General features: G+C 38.0%; 1 protein-coding gene across 2 annotated transcripts in view; it reads right to left on the bottom strand.

Moving 5' to 3' along the window:
- Nucleotides 1-13,869, bottom strand: part of PRKAR2B (protein kinase cAMP-dependent type II regulatory subunit beta) — a 69,475-nt gene that overhangs the window by 34,376 nt on the left and 21,230 nt on the right. The window contains exons 2-3 of one of the 2 annotated variants that reach the window (XM_054399615.1): nt 13,030-13,040; nt 9,958-9,993 (exon numbers count right to left, since the gene is read on the bottom strand). In XM_054399615.1, coding sequence (XP_054255590.1) covers nt 9,958-9,993; nt 13,030-13,040 — 47 coding nt within the window. The remainder of the gene's footprint in view (nt 1-9,957; nt 9,994-13,029; nt 13,041-13,869) is intronic. The other variant, XM_054399614.1, reaches the window with a different exon arrangement.

The following is a 13,869-nucleotide window of genomic DNA, read 5'->3' as shown; positions in this document are numbered from 1 at the left end:
GCATTAGCACACTGTATGTAAAAACAGTATGATAGCAACAGTGACTTGCTTAGCACAGTTCTAAGCAACCTCATTCGAAAGAGCACACTACACACTAGATTTAAAAATTAATTCTCCAGTGAGTTGCAAGCATAAAAGCTGTAGAAGATAATTGGCTTCCCTGATCATGCTTAGATCCTGGGATCTTATCATCAATGGTAAATGAAAACTTGGAAGCAGGTTAAAATAGAAAATACAGTATGACCTGGCACAGGAAGAATTTGTTGTGTGTCAAATGTTAACTGGAGACAAGAGAGAACTATTAATATTAAAAAAAATAGCTATAAAATTAGGAGAAATTAAAATGTAACAGAGAATAACTGTATTTTATTATCGACCAGTTCACAGCACCCACTTCAATCTGAGAGCATCCATTAAGAAACCTTAGTGCATTTATTCAATAACCATTGATGTGCAAACTACTGCTTCCAGATAAATAACAACCATATTTATTGTTATTAGTGTAAACATGTGGCATAATTTCTATATTTATTTTGATAGAAAGTCTATTTTGTCTGGAAAACCTGTTTTCTCTGGAGTTTATTCACTACTACTTAGATACATAGCAAGAAGATGTCCTGTCATAATGCATTTGTTTGGTCATGAAAGCAATATTATATACTACATGAAGGCATCCGAAGTACTGAGAGTGCCAAATACTGGTCTGTCTAAAATAAGAGGGGAAAAAAAATTAGCTTCTTAAATAGGGGGAGTGAGGCTCTGTCAACGTCTCTGGCACAGTCCCAAAGAGCGGTACCAGATGAGGCCACACTGCTGGCTGCAGAAGATCTTAGGTAAAAGGTTTAGTACAGAGACACAAATTCTACTGTGGCACTTCCCTGTGCCCAGCTCATTTACTAGCCACATACACGAAATGAGTTTAAAGGAATTGGTCAGTCAGTCTAACAAATTCATACCTCGCTAGGATATGAGCTTTTCATCAAACTGACTAAAATAGTCCATTTAGAGGAATTTGATTTGTATTTCAACACCAACCTCCAGTTTGTTCCATACATCTGAAACAAGATCTGCCTAAACAGCTGGAAAAAATATGGTGATTGATAGAATAATATTTTAAACTTCATTTATTTCCTTTCCACAGGATGAAGATGGTATTTAATTTTATACTATATGCAGAATACTTTCCAAAGGTAATACTAAAAGAGCAGTAAAAAACTACAACTTCCTATAAAGGGGTGTATGCAGTAGTTTGTGAACACAAACCACATTTACAACTTGTGGAGGGAGGTTGGCCCTTGTTCCAGTTAGAGAAGGATTTGTTTAGTCTTCGAGTTGGGAAAGAAGGTAAACATCTTGTAACTGAAGAGAAAGACTAGACAGAATTTGGTTGGATGTGTTAAAAAGGTTGTTTACTAATTATAACCTATTGTATGCTTTGCTTAAACGCATGTCAGTAATTAGTGGCCAATTAGGATATGCCAACTCTGCTTAAAGAAAAGTATATAATCTGTCTGTGTAACGCAATAAACGTCTTCACTGGGCCTCATGCAGCCTGTGGAGACGTGTGCTTGCCCCCATCAGTAATGGTGACACTGATGTGATTCGAACACGCAGCCTTCTGATCTGGAGTCAGTTTTCTAAAGAGATTGCTATCTAGCTTTACCAAATGGCACCATTAAAAAAAAAATTACTCCATACATTTTAGTCAGTATACAAAATGATGTCTAGAAATACTTGCTTGCAAGGACATCTAAACAGACACAGAAATACAGATGAAACGTCAAGAAATCACATACATCATCCCCACGCACTGCTGCAGTATGAATTACACCTTTATCCCTGCAGAAAAAAAAAAAACCAAAAACTTACCTTTCCTTAGTACTTCTAAGATAATGCAGTGTTCCTGAGTTTAGTCTACTGCTTCATTAAATGTTTAGTTAGAAAGTTTCCCTCAAAGCATAGCCTAAATATTTGTGTGTGTGTAAAATTAGGCAAGTCACTATTTAGTTCCTTACTTCCTTGCCACCTCCTTGGGACAAATATTGATAGCCTTCTCTATAGCAACCTATGACACAACTGACATTTATTTCTACCATCACTCTTCCCTCCCTTTTCCCTTCTTTCCTCCCTTCTTCTACCATCTCAAAGTTTGCCTTATATTACGCATCTATTAAACCTTATCTCCTTTTATTAAGCTTAGTATTAAAATGTTGTGACAAAACAAGATTAAGCATAGCCATAACTAAAATCTGGTGTGACAATAACTTGGAATAGTTAGCCTGTTTCTGCAACTTAGCTTCATAAATGGGCTCAAAAATTGGCATTTGACCTCTGACGATGATCTTATGCAAGGAAACATTTCGATACAATCCACTAGAATCTGTATTTCAGATTTTGAACTAATGTTAAAAATTAACCACTTAAGAAGTTCTAGACGTAATGCACAGCTAGCCTAAATTTTGTTTTCTTTTTAATAAGAACACTCATGTACACACTCTAGTATGGAATCATTATAGTAGATTTGCAATGCTATCTAAAGAAGAAAAAAGTTTCACCAGAACAGCTAAAACAGCTGAACCAGGAAAGAGGCAGACCAGCTTCTGAGCACACAAACTCTTTAGATCTGCAGAAAAATAGCAACAAATCTCAAGGTAACAACAGGTCAGGAACAAGTACTGCAAGTTTTACAAGGAACAAGTACTGCAAGTTTTACATCATGATGCTATTTTACTAGACATTCTGAACAAAAACATTAGGAAACAAATGTGCATGCTCTCTAAGGATCCCTAAGCCTATGCTATTACATATTTTTTTCTACAGGAATGTTTCTCAAATTCCCAGAAAATATGAGCACAGCACAGACACAGCAAATTAAACTGTTGTTTCTGTGACAGTGTCATTTGCAGCAGAACTTGAAAAATGCACAGCAAATAAGCTATGCAAAAGATGAGAAGAAGCTGGATCACTTGGTTACGGATTAGGTGGTAAACAGCTTCTATCGCTGACTTTTCACAAAGCGGCAGGCCACTGGAATCAGTTCTTCATTCTGAAGAGTTAAATGTGCTCTCAGCAGGACCACGACCAGACTGAAGTACAGCACTCTCCCTGACCTATAAAACTATAAGGTGCCCACAGCTCAGGGCACAATGCCCATCTTGTTATACAGCAGCCTAAGCTCAGTCCAGAACAAGACCCAACAGCCCCTGTGGTTTCTGATACCATAGGCTACACTTCGGAGAACTGTGGCTCATTTCTTCCTGTAACACTGGCCATGAGATGAGTTACAAGTTGCACTAAGGCAGACAGAAAAAAAGTGCAGCTACGCTGGCTGAGTGAAAAAAAGTAGCATGTCTGTGCCTATCACTGGGAAAGAGACATAATCACCTTATCTTTACGCTACTGTGGATATACAATTACAGCCCTGCTCTGTAGGAATTACAATGCTAAGTGCTTCAAGGAAAGAAAACAGGGCATGCGTTTAGGGCATTCCATTTCTGATGCAAGCAAAATTAGTGATACTCATTCTGACTCAAATATCAGTTCTCCAGTTCCTGTAAGCTTGAGATTCTCCTCATTCATTACTGCAAACGGGTGTTGGAAAACTCCTCAAGGTTCACAAAGGATTTAAGTGTTTACACTGATGGTAATCATAAAAGAGTCTATGACAAGGGAAGACAGTATTCTCTGTGAGGACTGAAGAGTTGAGACTATACAACGAATTTGTGCAAATATCACAAAATAAAGGAGTATGTGTTCAGCAATTACTGACTGAGGTAGCTGCTACTGCAGAATAAGGTTGAAAAGGCACTGTCTTGCTAGAGAAGCAGGAAATAAACAAGGTCATGTCCAATTACACAACAATGAACTGTATATGTCTAAACCCATCTACAGCTGCAGCCCTGCAGAAGTCAGCAGAGTCTAACAATCCCTTCAACAGGCTTAAATTAAGTAAGATATCCTGCTTCTGCACCCTCCACTTAAAAAAAAGGAGGGGTTGAGAATTTTAAATTATGGGTTGACTACATGCATGTAATGAAGAACAAAGATGAATCCCAACATCACTTCAATTCAGTCTAGGGATTGTTCATCAATCAAAAAAGCAGAACCAGTAACTCTGCGGTAATTACACTGGAATTACTGGTTCCCCAGTGAAGTTCTTTCTTCTTCTTCCCTCTGTCACTATGACTTGATATGCTTCTTCAACAACACTGCCTCCTCCCACCTGAGTATTTCAAAGGGGAGTTTACAGTTACTTCATTCCTCACCACTACTTTCGGTACAACTCCAGCTTCTGCCTTACTGTATGAAAGGGAATAGCACTTCGTTTCAGTTAGCTGCCTTTCTCTCACAATGTTTAGTGTGCCACAGGAAAGTGGGTGCCTCTTTAAGAAAGTGGTTTCTCTTTAAGAAAATCTCAATATAAATCAAGCAGATTGAAATTACAAATGAAATACTGTTCAAGGGGCATATATTATTCTTGGCTAAGAGCACTGATTTGTTCTTCCTAAACACTAGTTTACATTTAACAGTTGGATTTATTACCACCTGTGTTCTTTCATACTTATAATTTCAGAAAGTAATTAGCCACTCCTTCACTAACAGGACTCCCACGGTCTGAATTCAGTAAAATTCCTCAGTGTTTCTTATGTAGGTTGTCACACTTCCACAGAAATCATTAAACTGAAAACTAGCAATGATATACGTAAATGCCACTGTGTGATGAATCCACAGTCCACACAGCTGTTCAGAATAATGAAACCCAAAACTTCTGTCTTGTCACTTTTTTTCTGATGCCACCTTATGCAAAGATGAAGAACGAGATGAAGAATAGCTAAATTGTTCTGGCAAGCTTGCTCCCAGATTTTCCGTTTTATGAGGGCTGTGTAGAACCTCCCTCCCCCTATCTGAACACGTGCCACAATGCAGGCATCTATCATATGCCAGGCAGAGGCGTGAGGCCTGTGCGTCAGCCAGAGCGCGCCGAGAACACCCATCTCCACAGCCGCGTGACAAGGGCACAGCCAACTCAGGCAGGAAGGGCTGCCGGCTGGTCACGCCGTAGAGACAGCCCTGCAACGTGGCCTCTGCGTGATGAAGTGTGCATGTGTGTATCCTGCCCCTGATGCAGGGCACCGTCCTGCTCCCAGCTCTGCAGTTATAGAGCTTGAAGATCTGGCAGGTAACCCACCGCTGATGTCATCATTACACGTAACAATGCTATAAAGTACTTATTAATATTTGTTAAGTGTTTCACTGTCTGTACATAGTATTTTAATAAAAACAGTTAGCTTGCAGGGCTTAGAAATTAATTACCATATTTTGACTACAAGATTTACTTATTTCTGAAAATTCTAAGATGACTCAAAATCCCATAGGTTTTGCCCTAAGTGTTTTCTGCCAACTGAGCTTAACAGAAAATATTTATACCTCCAGAAATACTTGTTGGAAAATACCTAAATAACTGCAAGGCTTGAGCAGAAATAAACTAAAATGACTTCTCTATCAATTCCAATTAACTACCATCTGTGGTGGACAATTCCATTATCACAGCTTTTGGGCATCTCAATTAAAAATAAAGAGAACGTTGCACCTCCTTTCTCTTCAAACTGTCAACATTTTGTACATTTAAAATTTGTGGAGTTAAGTAAAATTAGTTTGGTTCTCAAAAAAACATCTGTACATCCATAAAAAGAGGAAAAAAGAAAAATGAGACAGGCCTCTAAATGTAGTATCTGCTAAATGAACTAAACACATCCTTCTTAAAGAACATGAAAAATAGGTTCCTTCTTTCTCAGCCTTTCCTCTTCAGCTAATCAGCCATGTACCCAAATGTGATAGTTCTTAGCAGTGTGTGTAAAGGCAAAACACATTTCACATTTCACCAACTGCAAACTAAAAAAAAAAAAGTTTCAAAGTAAAAAAAGAGAGAGAGAAAAGAATAGTATTTGTTGCACAGAGATCTCTTCTAGTGTCATGTGAGAGTCTCACTTAGGTTGATGGCTGAGGTGTATAAGGTAAGCATCAATTTACTTATGTTTCTCTCTTTCCTTCGGAGAGGTCCTCACTAGCCTCCATGGTGAAGAAGACTGAAATTTCTACCTTCTCTGCTTCCTTCTGTCCTTTCTACAATAGTAGAATCTCCTTGATTGCAAGTTTATTCCAGATATACCTAAGACAGTTTCTCCATAGAGGTGCAGCACTGATGTACTCTGCTTAAATTATTTTTGTTTAAAGCTTTGTGAAGAAGTTGATAAATAAATGAAGCTACTTGTCTTTCCTATTTGATTGATAGAATAATATTTAAAACTTCATTTATTTCCTTTTCATGGGATGAAAATGGTATTTTAAAGTTAGATACTGTTTGGAAGAGAAGAATTAGGAAGTTACCTCTATTGTTAACATGAGGTTCCCCACAGATGCCACTGAGCCTATCTACCAGTTCTTAGCTTAAGAGCTAACTCACAGGAACCTCAGTTAGGGTCTATTGATTCTTTCAGAAGCTTAAGCAGATACATAAGTGAAGTAAATTAAGAAAAAGATAACAGTCTATAAATATAATGATGGCATACATTTGTATATAACACTAGTACATTGGTAAATAGCCTCTGTAAACAGTACCTATCAAGGGATAAATTTAAGATCATTCTGTAGCAAACCCCTGCCAGTATTTAATGAGATAATTTACTTGTTTATCTAGACATTAAGATGCTAAAAAGCAGGAAAATGCTTTTGCTAACATACAGAATCACAGTAGTTTTCCATCTCTAGCTATCTCATACTTAGGTGTCTAATGTCATCCACAGCAAGAAAGTAGTATCTCTCCATATTCAGAAACTACACCGCTTGACTACCTCAGCTTGTTTAGGATTTTCCACTCATTTTTCACCTCATGAACACACTCACAGCTTTGTCTTCCACTTTACGCTGTTACTATCTCCATGCCCTATTTTATTCCTATCCAGTTATCTTGATCACCTCAACAGGTCAGCTTTTTTTTTTCTCCTTCCTCTTCATCTCATCTCACCAGATTTTAAAAACAAAAATTAAGGACTACCTACTTGCAGTTGTCTCCTTGTTCATTCTAGCCCTATAAAGTATTTTTAATCTCCTCCTCTTGCTAAACGCTTCTGTTGAGGGCTATTATATCTACTATTGTTTGTGTATAACCTGGAACAATGAAGTGCATTATTAAGTAGCCCATACAAAGCTGTTATCAGCATTATCACAGAATCACAGAATGTTAGAGGTTGGAAGGGACCTTGAAAGATCACCTAGTCCAACCCCCCCCTGATAAAGCAGGATCACCTGGGGCAGGCCACACAGGAATACATCCAGGTGGGTTTTGAAAGTCTCCAGAGAAGACAACTCCACAGTCTCTCTGGGCAGCCTGATCCAGGGCTCCATCACCCTCCCCATAAAGAAGTGTCTCCTCATTTTGAGGTGGAACCTCTTGTGTTCTATCTTGTATCCTCATCCTATAAACTGGGCACCACCAAAAAGAGACTATCACACTCATCTTGACAGCCACCCCTCAGATATTTATAGATGTTGATTATGGTAATGTGTGTGGTATATGTGTAGAGCCCACATTGCATATATACACACATTTGCATGAACACGCAGAAGAGACACTAGATTAGGCAGCTCAATAAATTTTAAGAATTTAAATTCAAGAACAATTAATTGGTCCTAGCTTATTTGAGCCTGTATCCTCTACATACCAGCAACAGTACAGTGATAGATTCACAGCATATTAACAGGAACAGCTGTTAAATAATAAATGTCTTACTATATTGTTTTCAGCAGATGCTTCAATTCTAATTTCTAGCTCTTTCATGTGTAGCTATTTGGAAGCCACAACACAGGTCAGTTGGAGACCCAATGAAAATCAACACCTGAAAACTTCCTGTATGTCTATTTTCTTCATATCAAACCACTCTCAGGCAACACAATGTCTAGATTTATCCAAGGAAGCAGAGACAACCTATGGGCAGAGGTGTGACACAGGCAAAAATCCTAAAATCAATCTCAGAATCTATTCTGCAGTATCGCTAGAGCAGATGCAACATGAAACCATATACAACAGCTCTCTGAATATTCATTATTAACTTGGTGCAATGCTCATCAGAAGTAAATCTTCAAACCACTGAAGAGTCAACAATATGTCAGATTTCAAACTTTAAAATAGCTCTTAGTTAAATATCCTAGCATTAAGAGGAATCCACATATGAATCCATGTTTTGTTTGGTCAGACTCTTATTTCCTTAGGAAGCATAAGAATCAGCTTTGATTACAGAACATTAAGCTGTCAAGCTTAAAAATCAGCTACTATCTGGCTTTTTTACTTGCAAGATATCTTGACTACCTTAATGAATCCAAACAATTGCTCAATTTTTAAAAAGTATAAATCTGGTCAGACTGCAAAAATCCCTATAAGATGTTTGCATTATCAAAATAGTTTATTTCATATATTTAATTTTATATTTTACCAATCAAGTTTTTAAAAGTATTGTAGCTCTCTGGTAGTCATTTGGTATTTAAGAAGTAAAAACTATCACTTTTTATGGACTTTCTTGTTTGAAAACTAATTATTTTGACTGCAGTATTACCGTGTTCCAGCTTGAAGTATATTCACACGATTTACATCTGGACCATACCATACAACTTGACCCATTATTGTGAGTAAAGTAACTCTGTTTTATCTTTCCACAACAAGACCAAAACACATGAAATATTAATTGCCCATAGAAATTATTTCCCCAATAATTGTGCAGAAATTTCAGGCTTCTAACATGGTTTTAGTCTCCTTTTAAAGCCACATTAGAATAATGGATTTTTTTTTTCTGAGCAAAAGTACTAGCTTTTCAAACATTCAAACTATCCTACTGAAATGCAAAAGCTTAGCACACAGCTGCTATAAGGACTGTATTCATTAAATTCAGCTATCAATCAGTCACAATGAAACTTTCCTTCAAACATGCAACGTAATTTGCACATAGCCCTGCTCACTGTTACTGAGTGCTAGTTAACAAATCATTCCCTTCACTTCATGTTACACTACCTCATGAAGTATTAGCATTACTTAAAACATGAGAATACTTGAATTAATTATATTTTCTTACTTTGTACTGCATATGCTATGCACCAATCCTGCAAATGCAAACCTCCATTTTTCTATACAGTTCCTTTGTAATTCTGAGGATCTCCACTAACATTTTATATTGAAAAGGAACTATTTGACTGAGGTTGTAACTAGCAAAATTAGAAGTCTGGATACATTTTCTGCATTACGGAACATAAACTTAATTACATATACCAAAAATTATCTGCAGTTGAAAATGAATGTATGGTACAGATTTTAAACTTAGCATACCAAGATGACTAGGAAGAGCTGAAATGTCCTGCCCTGCTGACTCCGATTCAGTCAAGAGTCTAATTATGTTTAGTGATGGCATTTACATCCCACTTTCAGATTCACAGTATTTCAAACAAGTAAGACAGGTTCTGGGGCCTCAAAAACAAAGCCTGAAGGCTGCAGTGATATAGCAGAACAATAAGGAGAGGCCAAGAATGTTGATTTTTTTTTTTTTAACGTTAAGTAATTTGGAGAGATGTGTTACACATAATGACACAATACGTCCTCTGAGCCAGCATAAACCAGCCAGCAGGTGTGCTTCTCGCACAACGCACCAATAACAGGACTGAAATTATTTTCTTCATAGGAAAAACAAAAAGCTGTTTTCCACAGCAAAAAGAAGGCTTCAAGAGAGTTCTGTGACCTGAAACCTTGTCTACGTTTTTCAGTAAACCAGCTAACAAATATGAGGTAAACCCAAGTCAGACAGCTTTAAAGAAATCTGACTAACATTGTATTATGTTTTACAAGACAATCACCACCAGCATCATGGTCCAGCTACTAGGTAGATCAATGAAACATGCTAACTTTATGCAACTTACCTGATGCTCGTCTGGTAAATCGGTTTATCGCTGGAGCTGAAAGAGAACATGGCATTTCAATTAGATTATTTTTGTAATAGTCTAACATGCTTTAAATATAACAATGTTATACTTTGTTCAAAGTGTGATAACTACAAAAATCCATTAACTGTTATTTTTGTATCTTTACAGAAATTCTTGTTGAGTTCATAGACACTTAAACTTTAAAGCAGCTTTGCAAGAGATACAGTAGAGAGTAACCAGTAACCTTTCAAGATCATTTTCATCTTCTTAAGAGTTAACTTAATTGCTATTTATGACTGGCTGTGCAACATTTAGAACTGCATTTCAACTACTTACTGAGAACACAGAATCTGGCATCTTGCAAACAATGATACAAGCATGGTATAAAAAAATAAATGTAAAAAAAAAAAGTATTTTACTTTTACAAAATATCTGGCACTGAAGATAACTGCGGAATCATGAAATGTACTGGGTTGGAAGGGACCTCTAGAGGTCATCCAGTCCAACCCACCCCTGCAGTAAGCAGGGACATCCTCAACTAGATCAGGGTGCCCAGAGACCCATCAAGGCTGCCCTTGAATGTCTCCAGGGATGGGGCCTCCAACACCTCCCCAGATAGTGTTCCATCACCCCTTCTGCCTGATGTCCAATCTACATTTACCCTTCTCTAGTTTAAAACATTGCCCTTTATCTCACATGCCTTTGTAAAAAGTCCTTCCACAGCTTTCTTCAGGAAAGCTTTACCTTCAGGAAGGTTTACCTGGGCCCACTTATCCAGCTTATCTGGATCTCTCTAGATGACATCTCACCTCTCCGGCATACTGACCACACCACTGAGCTTGATGTCATCTGCAAACTTGCTGAGGGTGCACTCGAATCCCACTGTCTGTGTCACTGATGAAGATATTAAACAGCACTCGTCCCAGTATAAGGCCTGTATCCATCTTGGCACACTGGTCATTGACCACTACCCTTTGGATCCAACCATCCAGCCAATTCCTTATCCACTGAACAGTCCACCCATTGAATCCATATCTCTCCAACAAAGAAAGAATGATGTTGTAGGGGACCATGTCAAAGGCCTTGCAGAAGTCCAGATAGGTGACATCCAGATAGGTGACATCCAGATAGATGACATTCATTGCCCTTCCTTTGTCCACTGACTTAAGTCACTCTACTGTAGAAAGCCATTAGATTGGTCAGGCAAGACTTGCTCTTAGTAAAGCTATGCTGACTGTCTCAAATCACTTCCCTGTCCTCCATGTGCCCTTATCAGATCTTCTAAAGGATCTGTTCCATGATCCTATAGAGGAAAATAGCAATTTACAATCTCATCTTAAAGATCAACTTTTGTTTTGAATAACCTTTAAAACTCCTTGGATAAGTCAGTAACAATGCCAGTTCCCACCCAAATGCCAGTTTTACAGTGCAAATGACTGTTCTGTTTTATGGTGCCATCTTGGCACATCTCCAACTGTGTGCTGCAAACATTTGCAATCAGACTTCTGTCTTGTTTCCAAGTGGGAGAGATCACAAAATGTATCTTAGAGCACACAGTTGTGCCTCTACACTATTTCCAGGTTTACTAGCTTTTTCAAGAGTTACTAGAGATAAAAAGGATAAACAAGTTCCATGTTTTACCTCCCAAATGCAACCTTCAGTTTGCTTCTAATTAGTGTGAAACACTAGTCTTGCACTTGACTTTCATGTGATACATTAACTGCTGGAATAAATACTAAGAAGAAAATCTGAATGACCTAATTCCAAATGTGGGCAGAAGCTGTATTAAAAATGTATGCCCTTTCAGTGCTTATTAATATTCAATCTCAAAAAAAAAGGTCTTAATGTTTACATTAAATTAAAAAAAAAAACCAAACACATTTTTATACCATTTAATTTTACATAAGAATTATGCACCATTTCTTCAACACCTAAGCCAAGATAAAGATAAAACAAATTGCTAAGAAAACTGGAGAGATAGTAACAGCTTTTTACTCCTCTGGGGAGAAAACACCAGAGCAAAGCTACAGTTTCCTGAACCACAGTCACAGATGGTTCGTGCAAGCACATACAGTAATGACAAGTCCAAATAGCAAGAAACACACTAAGAAACCAAACTACAGTGGTTCAGAGTGCTAGTCACAAACAAGGAAACCTCTGGTGAATAAACTATTGCAAACCCCAAATACATATACATATAAATAAGAGAGTAACAGAACCAGAGAACTTATTTTAAAACATTAATGCTAATTCCCCTCAACATTTTTTTTTGTAGAAAGAATAAAAAAATAAGTTTAGACATTTTTTATTAGAGCAGACACCGTATTTTATGCAACTACTGTTTTGTAATATGGGAAGAGATATTTCAGTCCTCAAAACTTAATTTTGTCACTAGGATTAGAGGCCAAGGACAGTAATGCCAGGACACCAGTCATTACTGTCACACCAGTCACCATCAGACAGTGTTACCTCAGCTGTTGTCAGCAGATGTGCTCATATTAAAAAAAAAAAAATTGGAATCTGACCTATTTCTAACAAGAAATCATAAAACAGCAACCTGCTCCCATTCAAAATCTTTCCCCAAACTCACAGAGGGTACTTGGGTTTTGCTGTCAGTTCTGTATAGCATCTGAAGATATGAAGATTTAACTCCTCTGGACAGCTACCTCAGCATGTTCTACCAACAAGCAAAAATGATGTAACATTTAAAAAAGAAAGCTAACACAAAACTAACACAATTTGGAGACTGCTTCTCTTTGAGACAAGTCCCTGGGAATGTCAAAGAGACAAGTCCTTTGCCAGCTACTTCCAGCTTCATGTTCAAATGCACTCTTCTGTTTGCCTGCAAGAAGTTTACTTTTACTTACAATAAATTTTACAAATTATTTATTGTTAGAAAAGAAAAAGGAGAAAAAATAGCATCGATGTCAGAACCTTGATAAGCAACTAATCAGTATTTGAGCAGCAACAAGGCAAAGCCCAGACTGGGATTTTGTAAAGGTCATCCAAATGTGTTGCAGGGATATTTAAAAGCAGCACAGTTCTTTGTTATGCAGCAAGTTGAACTACTTTCTACTTCTCTTGCTGCAAATTGCAATATACTTTCATCACCCAGAAAGATGGAAATGTTAGTTTACAAGACAGTATCAGAGAATCATCAGCTCTACAGAAATTTAACTGTTGTTTTCACTACAAACAGATGCCTGGTCAACCAGGTCACTGTGATGGCATGCAGGGTAAGTACTGTAAAGTGGAGAAGAGAAAGTCTAGTAAGTATTTTGCTGGAGCCATTAAAAAAAAAAAAAATCAAATATGCAGGGAGGTGAAAGTCTCAGCTCAGAAAAAAACAGACAAATTGATGGCAAAAATATTCAGTGAGGGCTATTAAATGCTCCTGTGGGAGTCACAGATCATCAGGAGCAGCTGAGGTTTCCAGGGAAGAAGTGCTACTTGCTCTGCCTGTTTTAATCGTCCTCCCTGGATGTTCTTTTTAGCCACTGTCCTTACTGAATTCTGGGGTAGATTGACTCAGGTTTGGACTCAAATAACTATCCTGATTCACAATGCTTGGGTGAAAGTAACACCCAGAGAGTACCACACCAGAGACACTCTTTGCAACCTTTTGCAGGTTAGCTGAGGGCAGCTTTGAAATCCTGCTCAAAGGCTGTGGATTCAAGCCCCAAGCTACACGCACACATAAAAAGGGGTGCTTACGTATCGTGCTTCCCACCCTGCTGTTCAAGCCACTCCCCAGCACCTCTGCTCACCAGTCTCCTCCCAGCTGTATTCACAAGCATCTTCTCCCGACTTAGGCTATCTCCCTGCAAGTACATAAACTAGCTGACTGCTCCAGGACTGCTCTCCACCAGGAGAAAAACAGGCAGTCTCCTTAGAAGGCTATCCCATCCC

Source organism: Indicator indicator, chromosome 3 (assembly GCF_027791375.1).
Source record: "Indicator indicator isolate 239-I01 chromosome 3, UM_Iind_1.1, whole genome shotgun sequence".
NCBI lineage: Eukaryota > Metazoa > Chordata > Aves > Piciformes > Indicatoridae > Indicator > Indicator indicator.
The sequence above is the reverse complement of the archived record's forward strand: the minus strand, read 5'-3'. Positions and strand labels throughout refer to the sequence as shown.